Source organism: Sitodiplosis mosellana, unplaced genomic scaffold (genome assembly GCF_009176505.1).
Source record: "Sitodiplosis mosellana isolate CC-2019 unplaced genomic scaffold, AAFC_SMos_1.0 Smas_scaffold_6226, whole genome shotgun sequence".
In the NCBI taxonomy this organism is placed as follows: domain Eukaryota; kingdom Metazoa; phylum Arthropoda; class Insecta; order Diptera; family Cecidomyiidae; genus Sitodiplosis; species Sitodiplosis mosellana.
In genome coordinates this window covers 11630276-11645949 of record NW_022601467.1, presented here as the reverse complement: position 1 = coordinate 11645949, position 15674 = coordinate 11630276, and the positions used below count along the sequence as shown (strand labels likewise).

At 34.8% G+C, this 15674-nt stretch overlaps 3 protein-coding genes across 13 annotated transcripts in view; 1 reads left to right on the top strand and 2 right to left on the bottom strand.

Annotated features, from left to right (window-relative positions):
• The first annotated feature begins 86 nt into the window (after nucleotides 1-86).
• On the top strand, nucleotides 87-4379 carry LOC129577972 (uncharacterized). The gene is made up of 9 exons (XM_055465897.1): nucleotides 87-669; nucleotides 822-940; nucleotides 1050-1163; nucleotides 1267-1523; nucleotides 1593-2684; nucleotides 2778-3045; nucleotides 3118-3176; nucleotides 3262-3500; nucleotides 3585-4379. Exons 1-9 carry the CDS (start codon nucleotides 481-483, stop codon nucleotides 4047-4049), a joined length of 2802 nt encoding a protein of 933 aa, XP_055321872.1. The 5' UTR covers nucleotides 87-480; the 3' UTR covers nucleotides 4050-4379.
• On the bottom strand, nucleotides 4361-6027 carry LOC129579437 (sodium channel protein Nach-like). The gene is made up of 7 exons (XM_055469519.1): nucleotides 6013-6027; nucleotides 5918-5963; nucleotides 5799-5826; nucleotides 5313-5710; nucleotides 5107-5194; nucleotides 4734-4837; nucleotides 4361-4536 (listed from the first exon to the last, which is right to left on the bottom strand). The coding sequence occupies exons 1-7, from the start codon at nucleotides 6025-6027 to the stop codon at nucleotides 4361-4363; spliced, it is 855 nt and encodes a 284-aa protein (XP_055325494.1).
• A 2879-nt stretch (nucleotides 6028-8906) lies between these two features.
• The window catches only part of LOC129577960 (elongation of very long chain fatty acids protein AAEL008004-like), a 30953-nt gene continuing 24185 nt past the window's right edge, over nucleotides 8907-15674 (bottom strand). For 10 of the 11 annotated variants that reach the window (XM_055465859.1, XM_055465862.1, XM_055465861.1 and 7 more), the window contains 6 exons: nucleotides 15245-15328; nucleotides 13061-13117; nucleotides 12663-12768; nucleotides 12292-12323; nucleotides 12059-12163; nucleotides 8907-11925 (listed from right to left, as the gene is read on the bottom strand). In XM_055465859.1, the coding sequence (XP_055321834.1) occupies nucleotides 11515-11925; nucleotides 12059-12163; nucleotides 12292-12323; nucleotides 12663-12768; nucleotides 13061-13117; nucleotides 15245-15328 (795 nt within the window). In that variant the 3' untranslated portion in view covers nucleotides 8907-11514. The remainder of the gene's footprint in view (nucleotides 11926-12058; nucleotides 12164-12291; nucleotides 12324-12662; nucleotides 12769-13060; nucleotides 13118-15244; nucleotides 15329-15674) is intronic. The other variant, XM_055465869.1, reaches the window with a different exon arrangement.

Sequence of the window (15674 nt, the reverse complement as noted above, 5' to 3'; positions counted from 1 at the left end):
AATGAAATAAAATCCACAACCCATCGAATCCAACTCATTCAGCTTATTTTGAAGAAAATATGCTTTTTTTGTGTTCAAATTGAAAGACTTGAAGGCAAATCGGAAAACAATTAATTGGTTTAGATGAGTGGAATCGAACGACATCTGTTATGACATAAAACACGTATAACGCAAAAATAAAGTAAACACGCTCCAGATGGATATGTCAAAATTGTGTTTTAGTTTACCATTTACAAATAGAAATCTATTGTTGTGAATGTGACTATTTTCATTTGTTCGATCGCGAGTCCTTTTTCAGTTTTACTGAGTGCAGTGCATCCGAAATTGTGGCGATTTTGGTTTTTGTTCCCTCAATTTACCTAGATAAATTCGATTTAAGTAGTTTAGTGCCAACCGCAAGCAAAATGTGATTAAATTATTGCGACAAATACGATAGATAGAAGGGAAAGAAGAAGAAAAAAAAAATATCATTCGGTGAAAATGAATCGATTGTATACAAGTGGTGACTTCAGTTCATCATGTTCCTCGGACACAGATGGATCGTCATCGGAAGACGAGGGCACGGAGAATATTTTCAGCAAAAAGCGCATCAACGAAAAGAGCGATTCAAATGCTAATTCGCGAAAATCTACATCACAAAATATCATATTTAAATTACAAAATCGAGAGGTAAGATGCAACAGCAGCAGCATCATCATCATTAATTTTATAGCTAGTTTTATAGTGTGTTTCTTCGAATGGAAAATGAAAAATTCGCAACAGATTCAAGGTCGTATAGAATTTGGCAATAATATTTTATGCGTTTCAATTCTTTCGTACAGAGAACGGGATATTTTACGGACAAAATTTCTCACAAGGATCGAAAACTTGCATTTGTTCGGGTTCCGAGACGATTACAGTTTTGCTTGAAAGAAATTGTGCCATATTGTTACCTAACCGGGTTAGTCAATTTTAGATTATCTTGTTGTTGTGTGCCACCAACCAAATTCAGAATCAATCAACTAATTTGCACTGTTTGCCAATCAAAACGAAAATTATTTCCATTTTAGACACGTGTTCATGGGATTAACAATATGCGGCCAATTTATGCTCAGTTACAAAGTTATCTCAGATGAAGACTCTGCACTCAACAATTACAGCTTTACCTCAACTTATAAATACGAGTAAGTGGTGTAGTATAACTCGGTGTTGTTGTTGTTGTTTTCCTTTCGGTCTCATTGCATTCCACTCTTCTTAAATCAATTAATCATCTGTGACATTTTGTAGGCTCTATTTTTGGATTTACCGCCCTCATAATCTGCTTTATAAGTACTTTACGATTTGCTTATTTGACGATCATGGTGTCGATAATATCAAAGCAGTCACAATGGCACAATGGAAAACCAATCCACGGGTACTTGTGGTGCATGGTGGTGGCGTTGAAAGCGAAGATTCATATATTACCGTTGTGGCTGTTCCAAATTTAGGATGCTTAGACTGTAAAAAACTTCGCGATGAATTCTGTGCCAATGACACAATGGACGGTGGGCATCAATAGAGAGATCATGCATTGAACATAGCAGCCGATAATTTGCAAATTTTTATATTTTCAGTAAATCGAAGCGGTTATTTATGCATCAAGTGTAATTTTACGATACACACGAAATATTGCCGTGCTGATACTGATCCCGTCTTCAATCCGAGCGTAAATTTACAGTGTTTGGATAAGATTCTGATTGTGGCGAACGGTTTGATTCATATGGTTCACATTGATCTACATCTGAATAAACAGGTCAAACCGTTCACCAATTCCATTGATATAAAGTATGTTAAGACACGCACAAAATCAAAGCCTGAATCAAGTCAACCGGATGAAGTGAATGAAGATTTAGTCAGTTTGCCAAATAGTTCCATAACAAAGTGTTCCACTGAACAGACAACAAAAACTGCCAAAGAGAGACCCAACTCAACTACGACTGCATGTGATGATCATCAACAAATGGCAAAAGCGTATGAGCCAAAAAATATTGTGGAGAAAATCATCGCGGATTTTGCCGAATGCGAAACCGATTTGACACCGACTGAAAAACAACAGCAAACGCCTCGCATTAACAATACACAAAATAATTTCAATGAATTGGTCATAACATGCCGAAATAATATTGATAAACCATTAAGAGCGACGAGTTCAACAAAGGTTCGATTGTTGAATCATCGCAGCAATCGAATCATATCGAAGAGTGTGACCAATTTGAAGAATAGCATAACTAAAGTTGACTTTGGCCCGAGTCAAGCGACAAATACAACGATTCCAAGCGGCAGTTCGAATAACAATGCAAACAATAAGAATTTAGACAAGGCAGCTAAAGCGTACGAATTTTCCGAAGACAATGAAAAATGTGAAAAGATTAGCACGTTTCGAAAGAGACGATTGGCCGATAAAAAATATGAGTTTTCCGAAGATAATACCGAAAATATTATTCCATATAATCGAATGAGATCGGTGATCCGTAATCCGACACTTCATCAGAAAATCTCACGACATTCGCCAGCCCATTCGAATGTGATGAGCTACAGTTCATCGCCACCATCAACTTTTGAAATTGCCACATCGTATCATACGCATCGAGCATCACCCAGTTACGGCTTTCGATCACCATGCGGATCACCAGTCGGCAATCGATTTCATATGATGTCTCCACCCGGTATGTCTAGTAAGGCATAGATTTATTATTGATTTCATTCCAACAGAAAAATAAAACGAAAATTCATACCATTCTCCAACATTTGTTTGATAGCCCGCTCTTGTTTCAATGCCAAATCACCATCGTGCACACGATCAGCAACAATGTCTCCACGAAGTATGAAGCGTCCCTATTATGATTCCATGTTAGAACCACATTCAAATCTAATTTTATCACCACGAAGCGATGATTGTGATAGTAACAAGACTAATTTCCCGTTAAGTGAGGTCAAACCACCAAATATTGACTTGCGAAATAGCCAACAGAATATTTGCGAACGTAGTTTGATCGAAAATGATCAAAAACCACAATGCTCCATTATGTAATGAGAATTTATTATTTTTTTCACAATTGACTGGTGAAATCTAATCACATGAATCTCTACTTCATATAGATTGAGTCGGCACTATGTTGAGGAAGACGATGCAGCCAGTGTAATAACCAGTGAAGAAGGTACTTGTCTTTTAAATCAATCCATTTCTATATCCGAATAATATGAACAAAGTGTAATTGTTTTCTTTTTTTCTTCATCAATCAGACGACTGCATTTCGCCTGGCTATCACACATCGTTGCCTCTGGAAGTTCACGGGGCTGGCTACTCTGATATGCAAATGATATCAAAGAATTCTCTCAAGAAACTGATGTGCCCAACAGTGATTGTAACACAAATCACATTTGATTTGGAGGCATTTACCTACTATGCCGTCAACTATTTGTGTAGCATCAATAATAAAAAATACGGGTTCTTCTTCGACTGTGGCTGTGAAATTGTCAAGGTACGTTTTGTCAACTAACTAGTCCATTAGTCGTCAGCAAGAGATTCAATTCAATTATAAATCGATTCATTTTTTTTTCTTCAGATTTGCCCGCTGAGTTGTGTACTGACCTGTATTCTAATGGTAAACTTTACGGCGAGTGATGTGCAGATCGATCCCAGCGCCAATAATTGCTTAAATTGTTCGAGTAATTTGAATTTGGATTGTGTGTTTCATCGCAAGCACTATGAGTGTCAGATTTTGTTCACCTGGGACATTGAAACGGGCGAATGGAATGTATTAGATTATGGACATTTGATGGAGGTGCCGCCGACGTTAACCAGTGAAAAGCATACACCCTATATTCATCGTATCGTAAGCAAATTGGCGGCCGACATGATATCCGGCTTGAGTGCGTACACTGAAATATTCAATAAGCTTCATGTACTTGATTCGTGCGTTGAAAAATCGAAAAAGATTTTACGCGATGTAGACAATTCCATAGAATTTTATCGAACACCCGGTCAAATACGGTATTCGTCTGATTTGAGTGACATCGAAATGGAATAATTTTGCGAGAAAATTGTATTTGTGTCACATGTCAATACCAAATGAGATTGATGTTCGACTGCGTTTGATGGTAACTTAGTTAAAATGTTGTTCGCACGTGAACGTGTTGAACCTGAAGCAATCCTGACAAAATTGAAACAAATACATCACAAAAAATGACAAAGACTAAACAAACAAAAGAAGATGATGAGGAAAAAAAGGAACACCAGTTCTTTTGTCCAGATTACATAGGATTTTTATAGAATCATCAGACCTTGTACATTTACAGTATAATTTATTAAATTGATTCATTACAATCGCAAATAAATAATCTATTTTGAAGCTAATCGATGTGCCAATGTTTTATTTCTTCGGCGATGGTTACATTTTTTTATGGAAAATATGAACATGATTAGCCTAAATAAATATTTAACAGCTCGCAGAGTATAATCCAATGTGCTGAGAATCGATAGACCAAAAAACAAGCTGAGGATACTACCAATAGAGACTGAATGAAATGAACAATATCAATAAACTGATTTAGATGAGCTTGATATAAACAATTTTGAGTAATGAAAAGTTGAGTATTTTGTTATTTGACATTTTTTCTAAAGTAAAACATTATTATCGATCTTTTGTTTTGTTATTTCGTTATTTTAAAATCTTTTTTTTTTAATTTGATTGACATCTGTATTGAAAACTTACTAAAATCATCCATCGTTGTTTTCACGACTCGTCTTATGAATCTTTCTTTTGGTAGACCGAGCATTGCTATTGTAATCAAGCTGCCAGGCTCATTGCGGTATTTCCTACAAGAATGTAAAAAAAAACGCGAAGGTAAATGAACTTGATTTCAAGCTCGTTAGCCCAAATGTTTTTGTATTAAGTCTTGCAGATAATTTTCGGACAATTATTTATTGGCGTATCTTCCGTTTTTTTTTCATGCTTCATCTAAATATAAACAACTGGTTGGTTTAAAGCATTATTTACTCTTTTGTTTTTCAATATGAAGCAAAACTAGTCGTGGATAATTCAATGTGATTTCCTGTAGTATCGTTAAGATTGCCTTAAGACTTACTCTGTGGCAGATGAGTATAAAGCATTGTAATCGGGTTCATCACATGATGTGTCACAACTGCAATCTTTTTTCATCGAATCGATTTTCCCTTGAAAATGGTGTTTAAAATATATTTTTAAATCATAAAAAAAAAATTGGCGTAAAATGTAAAATGAGCGGCAATAGCGACATCGAAGACGACGACAACGAGTAATTGAGAGCCTTACCGAAATTATTTGTGAGACAAATCAAACCATCAATGTCACACATTTTCGTATCGTTGTTCGAGTATGGCATCAAATGATGTGAACAATTACATAATTCAAGTTGTATCTTCAGTGAACATTCAATGATGCACGTTGAGTGGCTATACTGGTTGTACAGCATTGGATAGAGTTGTGTTGCTTCATTGCGTTCCCATGGAAAGCGGCAATTTCGTTTGGAAATCGAAGATTCTTGTACGCTCGCATCGTTTACCATATCGATGACCTTAATAATGATCTCTTTATCAGATCCATAAAATATCTCCTCTTTGATATCACTTTCAATGTCATTGGGCACCTCGTTCGATGCATGCACATGCACTTGAACATCTTCATAAGCGACAAATGATAAAATACCCGGTCTGCGGTATAATGTATTATATATGATGAAGTGTTGAACAGTCAATTATTTTTGTGTTATATTAATTCGAGGAAAATGAGATTACTTACCCGGTATAGCGATTGACCGTACATTGGCCTTTAATTGTACCCGATTTTAAACCATAAGAGAATAAATTTAGAAATGAAAACCATTTAGCAGTTATTTGCGTCATATACGGTATACGTGCGTAGTGTGAATGGAGTTAATTGTGTAGCATATACCAAACTCCGTTTCTAACGGTAAAAAGGCGTCACAGCACTCAATCGTTACATTGTTCCATGCACAGTCACTTATCATTTGATCGCAAGATGATCGAAACTACACAAGTGAGAAATAAGAACTCATGTTTTTCGTTTGCTTGTTTGTTTGCAACTTGAATTGTCGATTTATGTAATTGTTGGTCGTTATTACCTTCGATGATATTTCAAATAACTCTGTTGGGCAATCAAATTCTTTGCCACACAAACTACACGAATGACATTTTCCATTGAAAAATGCCAAATCCGAGAGATAATCATCCAATTTGCTGTTGCGATCCACCCCATAATATCTGCATGAAATGTTTCAGGAAAGAAGATTGGTCTGTTGCTAAAAAATCGTATCAATCGACATTTGGTACACACTTTTCGCTCAATTCCCATGTTTTACCGCCATTGAAGATCTCACAAACCGTGACTGCTGGGAATGAAACATTCCAGTGGAGGCTAAAATCAAATCGTATTAAAACGAAATATATGTTTGAATCACAATTAAAGGACACAAGACAAACCAGCTGTAAGCCTCATAATATTCAACTTGCAAAATAATTTTATCATTGATTTGTGTGATAATAAAATGACGATTTTATTTCTAAATCGACATTCAAGTTTTTCGAGTTAATTTATTCGAATTGTGGATTTATTATTTGGTTTGAAAACATTCCAAATGGCCGAGCACGTGTTATTGTCGGATGCCGAGGACAGTGATTTTTTTTATGAGCTTTGTTGTTCAGCGCGTGCCGACTTCCAGACGGACGAGAAATTGTTTTCAAAATATCAAATACACGCGCTCGCTCTCGCGCGCGCGCTTTCGCGTAAAAGAGTTGATTTGAAAACCAGAAAGCACACATGCCCATAAAAATCGGAAGATCGGCGACAAGTTGCAGCTTACGATCATTTTGTCCAAAATAAACATGATCGTTTGATCAAAAATTGGGGAAAATATATTTAATGAAAACTTGTTCGACAATTTGCTAATACGACAAAAGCTTCAGAAGAATAATTTTAAGCGGATGATCAAATTCATAGAATAAGACAAAAAAAAACTAGTCATAATTAATTGCTAGCAAAGAAGAAGGGGAAAAAAACATACAAATGTTGAAATGCGAAAGGTATTTATTTTGTGTGTGTATTCTGTTGTGTTTTTTTTTGATGGCATTACAAGAGTCACGTTGAACAAACAACAATGTTATCTCATTCAGAATATCTTTGCTCAATTGATTGCAAATAATGCAAACAAGCTTTTATGAGGATGCGTATAAAATATTCTCTTTTTTTTTGCAAATCATGTGTGTATGTCTTAGAGATGGACTAGATTTATATACATTTTTTGTGAGATGACACATCAACTTCGCATATGATAAACAAATCCATTAAAAAGGAATTAATTTTCAAACGGCTGTGCTGACGCTTCATATTGTCGTCAAACCACCATGATTACTTTCCGTACCGTTTCGCTTCCTTGGCATAGAACAGTAATTAATATATATTTGAAACTCTTCTCGTCAACACTTTTGCCTCTTCACATTGTATATATTAATGTATTTTCAATGTGTGATCGACGTCGTTGTCGAGTCGTTTTATTCCTAAGTGTCATTGCGAATTGATTTCCGTCTAATTCGTCGCTTTTGTCACTGGTACTTATCATTATTTTCAATTCATTAATTCAATCCGTCAAAAGCAATAAATTCGAGAATTGAAACCAAAATCAAATAATGTAACTGCTTGCATGCGTTGCGATTTTTTTTCTTGTTGAATATGTAATTGCGGCCATACAGACTGTAGGGCCACAGCTGCGACAGTAGCAGCGACGACATTAATACGGTACGTGAGAATGAAGTGAAAACAATACACACACATCACTGACTGAATTCTTTTCTTCTTATTTTTGTTGTTGCTGTTGCTTCTCTTTTGTTTTGTTTTGAAGTTCATTCAAGGTAATTTCAGTTGTAAAATAAAAAGCGGCACACACCGAAAGTGCCCCAGTCAGAGCTAAAGCCAACTTGATTAGATGGTGGGTTTTGTTTGGCTTAACTCGGTATCACTGCTGTCTACCAGCCATTGATGTAAGTCTGTATGCGTGTCATGTAGGTCTTTTTGCAAGTTTGTTCACACGTTCGTTACAAAATTTATGACTTTTTATGGTCTGGTAAAAAAAACAGCAGCACACACACACACACACACACACACATACTTACTATATTGTGTCGATGGTGAATGCATAGAATCTTAATTGATCATCAACGAGTAAGCTCAAAATAACGTAGTGAGCGCAAAATAGTAGTATCCCTATAATCACCGTGTAATAGATAGTGCGAAACAATTGTTTAGAGATTTTTATTCCAATTAGTTAGTATTTACGAGATTGACGTCTTTTTTTGCGTTTTATTTTCTTCTCGTTGTCGTCGTCGTCGTCCGGCTGTAGAGCTACTGCACTCTGACAATGCAAAAAATGCCGCTGAATTTAATGCCACTTTTATTTTATGCACTAAATGAAATGCGGCTCTCTATTTCATGCACTGTAAGAAAAATGAGAAGTGACGTGCTGCTGTTGCGATGAGCTGTGGAATACGTTTCGTTTGATGGACACCAAGAAGTCGATGAACCAAAATACGAATAGACCGTTTCATTGGTACTGCTATCAGAACAATTTTAATGGAAATCGAAGGCTCTTTTGTCTCCGCCATTCATAGCAAGTGCTAGACAAATGGAATTTTCACTTTACTATTATCAATCATCAGGGTCATGCACAATGAAAAGAGAAATCCATGTTAATTGCCTGGTCAATTTTCGTCTGTAGTATGCTTTTGGGAGGGGGGGGGGAGAAATTCCATTTAGCGGACAATGAGCCATTCATTTTTGTTGGAAAACAGATCGGAATTGGGCCTGCTGAAGGAAAAATAAAACGCAATGCACAGATAGATTAAGCTCAACAAACTTTTTTTATTTTTTACCTTTAAGTCGTACATTTTTATATTTGATATTAACACACAATTTTAGAGCGCACGCAGCATCTTCTTGGTTTGCCATTTAGCTCAATTCGACCGATTCGAATTGATGAACAAAAAGGTGTCGAAAAAAATGTTCCCTAAAAAATGCTGTATATCATTCGTTTTTGTTTTTCGATCTTGATCTTTACCGATCCGTATGATCGTTTGAATGAATCTTCAACGGAACTATGCTTAGGTTTTCATGTCTGGATTAATACAAAAAAAAACAATTCAATGATTTGTATTTCAAATGTTTTGGTTGGATTTCATTTCATTTTTTTCGTCTAATTTTTCGTTATCCAACCTAGTTCTCCATTGTGTTTTGAGTCTCATTTACAAATGGCCGTTTATATAACGTTCAAAAATATTTAAAAGGAAAAAAAATGAAATCAACAATTTATGGACTTTTAGCAGTCGTTTCGCCTGAGAGACTGGTTCGTTTGATGAGAAAAAAAAATCAAAACACATGGAGAGATTGAAGGGACAACAAAATAAATTCAAGTAAATGCTACCCTGACAACATGTACGATACGATGTTGGAGCATCTATCTAGTTTTCCATTATTCTTAACAAACAAACAACATGAACGATGTTGTTTCGGTTTTGTTTTTGTTTTTGTTGTTTCTTTTTTTTGTATTTTTGCCTATTTTGCGCCTTTTGCGCGTTCTATGCGATTAATCTATCGTCGGTAAGATTATTATTTGCGACTTCATATAAATTATTTTGCATTTAAGAATATAGTTTTATGGCTATACGAAAGGATAACACGTCAATAGCAAAATAGCTTACCGAGAAAATTATAAGGTAAGAACGAAGAAAGAAAGAATAGAATCAACAATTAAATTTCAAATATCGAGAATTCCAATCTAAAAAAAAATAAACCAAAAGAAGAAGAGAAAGGAAAAAACGGAAAGAAATAAAAAAAAACGCTTAACAAGATATAATGACGATACGCATAAAGCAAAACGTGTTCATTTTTTTTACGTTTCGTTTTTGAATAACCACAAAAATACTATGAACCAGACATAAACGTTTCAAGTTTTAAGTATAAGTTTAAATATATTTATTTATTTGCTTCGGTTTGTTTTTTATTCTCGCAGTTAAACTGATCGAAAAGAAAAGAATAAAATGTTCGACTTCGTTTCATATTATTTCTTTCAATGTTTGTTGCTGTTTTTGTTTTAATTAATTAAATTATTTAATATAAATTTTCTTAAGTACACTCTTCTCCTACTTTTTTTTCAATTGATAATAATACTATTAACAAAACATTAAATTACAAAAGAAAAAGTGTTTGTTTTTGTTTATTTTTCCAGAATGTTTGTCTTTCAAGAACTAAAAAAAAAATCAGAGGATTTTTGTTGGCGCTTTTAAAAAGCTAATTTTTTTCCGAACAAAAAAAAAATTGTAATAATAAAGAAGGACAAGATGCAAAATCTAGGAAATAAGTTATGAAAAAAAGATTGCAATATGCGCAAAATCATGACAAATTGGTTGTTGTTGTTGTTGCAAAAAGCGATGTACCAACGAAAAAACACAAGATTAAGACTCGAAAAGAAAAGGTCATTTTCGTCAAATATCTGTTTTGATTCCGAAAACGTATGACACACACACGCTATTCGAAGAAGAAAAAAAGCTACATATTTGAAACGAACAGGAGACAGAGAAAGGAAGGTTGTGTGTGGTTTGCAAAGCTTCTATGCAAATTTGTTGTGTGAATTGGAAAAATAAAAATTTGACATCTGGAATAATGAAGGAAGCAGCACGTGTTTGGTAATTACACGTTTGTTGTTGTTGGCTTTTTATTACTATGAACGCTATTGCAATAATGCGATAAGCTTGTCTCTTGTTATTGTGTGATTGTTTACAATGCTCTATATATGTTGTGCACAGTTTTAGCGGTAGTAATATTCCCTATTGCATTAGCAAATCAATTGCTTGCATTTAGTGTATTTTCTATGTATCATCATCATAAAGGCAAAGAGCTCTGCCGATGTTTACATTTTACACTGTTGCCTGAGGATTGTTTCTCGTGAAATTGAATCAAAAGTTAAACGGTCGACGAAAAAACGAATCTATTGCCGCTAGATATGTTAATAGCAGTAGCAAGTGGTTCTCTTTTTTTTGCGTCATTTTTGTTGTTGAATTAGAATTATAGCTGCTCATAAAATTGTTCCTCAAATTTCGCACATATTCAATTATAAATATTTAAAAAAGAAAGCCGTTAAAAATATTTGAAAAATAAATATCCCCAGCCATAAGCTACGTTTTTTTTTGTTTCATCAGTATATGTATGTATATGCATTAATTGTAAATGTCCGTTTTTTTAATAGTTTATGTTTCGGTGATTGTTTTTCTTTCCTACTGGCTTGAAATAAATCTGGTAGTGTCACTGCACTACGTTTACAATGAAATGTTGGTATTTGCTCTTTTGTTGGAAAAAAAGGGTTGGTTCTCTTTTTGTGTTGTTGTTGGTATTCTTGTGTTGTGTTTTTTATTTATGCGTTTTTGTGTCGTTTTGCTTTATTTTTTTGCCGTTATTTTTTTCGATTAATCAATTCCGTCGTACCATTAGCATTGCTATAGCTGTAGCTGTCAGTATACTCAATGTTCTTTTTATTGTTAATGTGATTGTGATTAACCGAATCATAATATTGATTTAATGATCCACTGCCATTTATACCATTTAATCCATTCATACCGTTGCTGATTCCATTCGGCTTGACACCGCCGTTTTGCGCCAATTCCGCTTCCATTTGTTTGAGTTTATTTGCGAGAGCCCTTCGCTCTTTCATCACTTGGTATTTGTATGTTGATTTGTAGAATTCATTGAACAGGAAGAAGAACATGACGGCGTGCATGCCAATCCACCAGACGAACGCTCTTGGATAGTTGCAGTCGATGAAAAGAAGTTGGAAAGCATGAACCATAATAAGAACGAATTGAACCTATTTCGGAAATGCACATAACACAATGTATACCGTTTAGTAAATCGTTGTCGATGTCATCAAGCCAAATCACAATGAAGCAAACGAAATCAAGCGTACGAAATTAAATCAAATGAATTGAAATTATGCTTACCATTTGGAGGGCGGTGAGGTATTTCTTCCACCACAAGAATCTCTGGAATTGTGGTCCGAGAGCGCTGAACAAGTAGTACGAATACATGACAATGTGAACGAATGTCTGCAAAATCGCAAGTTAAAATGCCGAGATTATAGTAGATTTCATGGTTATTTACAAAATATTTAAATCAAATTTATTCAAGAGTCTTAATGAAATCTATACAAGAAAAAACAAATGCATTTTCTTACGTTCAAAAGTCCAAAGAATGTGCTATGGCCACCTGTAGAAAAGAACAAACAAATACAACCTTAATTAGTCATAATTCACATCAATGATATATTCAAGTGGGCTTTTTTTTGTCTATTCTCCATTTGCAAACAAGAATATTCCATGAAGAATCTTTGGCAACGAGTACGAGTACTTCCCACTCTTTGAACTCTTATCGTTCATCATGTATGGTAAGTGCTCGAGCGGAACAAAAAATCCACCATGGCAAATAAATGCATGTATACTATGCGACCATAGTGCGGCGACCACACCATCGAATGCAATATCATCGGGTGGCATTTTAATATTTATTACCAAGTTATTATGCGATTGCAACATCATTAATTCATACCTGGTGTGAATTTAACGCCAAACCATACTGACATCGGCATGCAACCATGATGAATAACATGTAAAGTTGATACTTGGCTGTTCTTCTTTCGCAGCACAAAGAAAAACTGTAATCGAAACAATTCACAACATATATTTACACGAAAAAAAAAGATTAATATCATTATAGATATTAAAAAAAAAAAACAAGAGAAATAAATTATCGACGAATGCAAAAAAAATAATAATTCTCCGCAAAATTCATTTTGAGTGTTTTGTATACGCGCTAATCAATGCCAACAATTATTGAACCTCTTTTAATTTGTTTATTTGCATTGAAAAACCGTCGGCAACGAAGCGGACACAGAAAAAAACAAGCGCACACACAAAATGAGTTATTAAAGGAAACACTGCACTTACCGTGTCGAAAAATTCTGTAAACTTCGAGAAATAGTACCACCAACACGCATGAACCATCTAGATCGAAGAGAAAACATTTTTCAATTACCGATAATTCATAAACAAAAAAAGGCAGACAATCAATTCTAATTAAGAATCATCGCCCAGGCACGACGCGCTGTTACAAAGAAAAACTACTGCACACGCCAAAGAACGATAAAGCCGCTCATTGTTTCGATATTATTTGAGTTAATTTTAATGGCACTGAATGATGAGAGAAACAAAAAATGAAATGAAAATATCTACGTCTAATGTGAAAATGAATCAATATACAAAATCATATAAATCTATCGATTTCCATGATTTGCACAACAACAAATTATATTCCTAGATGAATACGAATTTGACACCATGGGCATTTACTGTGTAAATTATTATCCGGCCTTTACCAAAAATTCATGCATTTATTCATCGAATCGGAAATTACCGGCAAAATCCAACTAGCTGATTGCAAATAGTAAATCACTGTTCTAAATTTACAGCTTGGTAAGTGAGCCTTCTACATTGCGTTGCCTTTTATTGACTTTGAATAATGTGTTTTTATTTTTTTTCGTTGTTCGTTTAAAAAAAGACTTTGATTTCCTTCATTCACTCGAATACGTTTTACTACAAAGCAAAAAAAAAACTTTTTACCAATGCGTTCATGGAAAAAAAAAATTCGGTTTTCGATTGAATTGTTTAAAATTAATTGCGGTCACATCATTATTCATAGCAAATGGTGGCTAATGCATTGGAACGAAAGCAAATGTGTCAAAGTTTTGGCTAATTTTCAAATTGAAAGTGAATTTTGCATTTCTGCATTTTAAAACGCGATTTAAAAATGGTTTCAATGTGAAAATGTATGGGCATATTCAGTGAATTGGAATTGAGTTCATTGTGTTGTTTGGTATTAGACCCTGAAATTCTAGCTGAAATTGAAATGGGAAGTAGTTGTTGAATTTTATGAATGGTAAAGGCCGTTAGCCCGGTCAGAATATACAAATTCGATCATTTGCGCACATGTTAATTCGTCGGCGTTTTCGTAGTCGTCGTCGTCATCATCGTTGTCTTTTGTCAATTGCTATTTTGTCACTTTACATTTTGTTTTTCTCCGTCGGTCAACATTCTAAATAACGTGAACTTGAAGGGTTTTTCAATGAACCAACTCGCCACCACAATTGATGTGCGCTTCGATACGACATTTTGATTGCGTGAACGATATATTTACAAACTCATCAAATTGCCAATGAAATGAGCAAGAAGAAGCAAAATGTAAACAAAAGGTAGCTTCGCATTTGATTCGAGCTATAAAAAAATAATTGTACAATAATTGATATTACACCTTTTGTCTACTATGTGATGCAAATCGCGCCAAACGCGTCACGATGAATGAATGAATGAAAAAAAGGCAGATAACGAGAGAGAGAGAGAGCAACAAAAATAAATGTAGTATACCGACGATCGTACACATGTTTGCGGTGTCAAAAGTTAATTTCATTGTTATTACGTTAAGCGAGTGTTAAAACATTCATTTGAATTTCACTTTCAGTCGTTTTGCCTGCTACTATCGCTAATGCCGGATGGTTTGTATCGATATAATCGTTGTTGTAATGATGTGTATTTTGTTTTCATTGCTCTCGTTTCTCGGTCGTTTCTCTCGTTCTTTTCTTTCGTATGTGCTTCGTCTTTCATGTTTTATCTCGTCGTTTGCGTGGAATATGCTTTTACCATACACAGGTGCTACTGTTTATTTTGCTTTGTTTTGATTTTTTTTCTTCTACTGCTGTTCCGTTGTTTTTGCTGTGGCGTTGATTCTTGATTTTGCCTATGATTTTATCGTGAGAATAAATACACCAATCGATGTGTACCAAATTAATGTTTGCGAGTATTAGAACGAAATAAACAAGCAACGACAGCGAAAGAAAAAAAAACATCACAAACAAAATACACATCCAAACAGAATTGTTTATAGCAGATTTATTTGCGGTTGTACGATGTAAAATTGACGTAACGGCAAAAATGACGAATAACAACAGCGTTGATTTTCTGATTTATGAATGGGAGCCAATGTGTGTATTGTGTGAGAAAGTGATTGTGAGTGTTTACATTTTGGCGAATGTTTGACGATACTTATTAATAAATATACGATAAATGTTGTACACATACCCTTAACGTTCTAGGACTGTTGCTATAATCAACAGGTTGACATCGGAAGTTATAATGTCCGGTTAGCCAACCGGATATTGCTATCTGCAAAGATTTTACAATTTTCCCAAAAAAAAAAAGATGAGCATTACAATAAATAGCTTGGTTAGAGAGTGTTCAAGTGGTTAAGATTGAGGGGAAAGAAACGCTAAGGAGATGCAAACAGATCACAGCCAAGAACAGTATCTCTTCATCGGCACGAAGGCTGACGGCATGAGTTTGTGCATTTCCCATTTGCAATGAACAATTTCAGAGTGCATTTGACATGCTTGGAAAGCACAGCCGCCACTGCCGTCTGCGCTGGTGTTGTTGTCCTTGTTGGCATCGGATAGTGTTTGCATCCCAAATTGATTTATTGTTCTTTTTTTCATTATTATTTTATTTCAAGTAG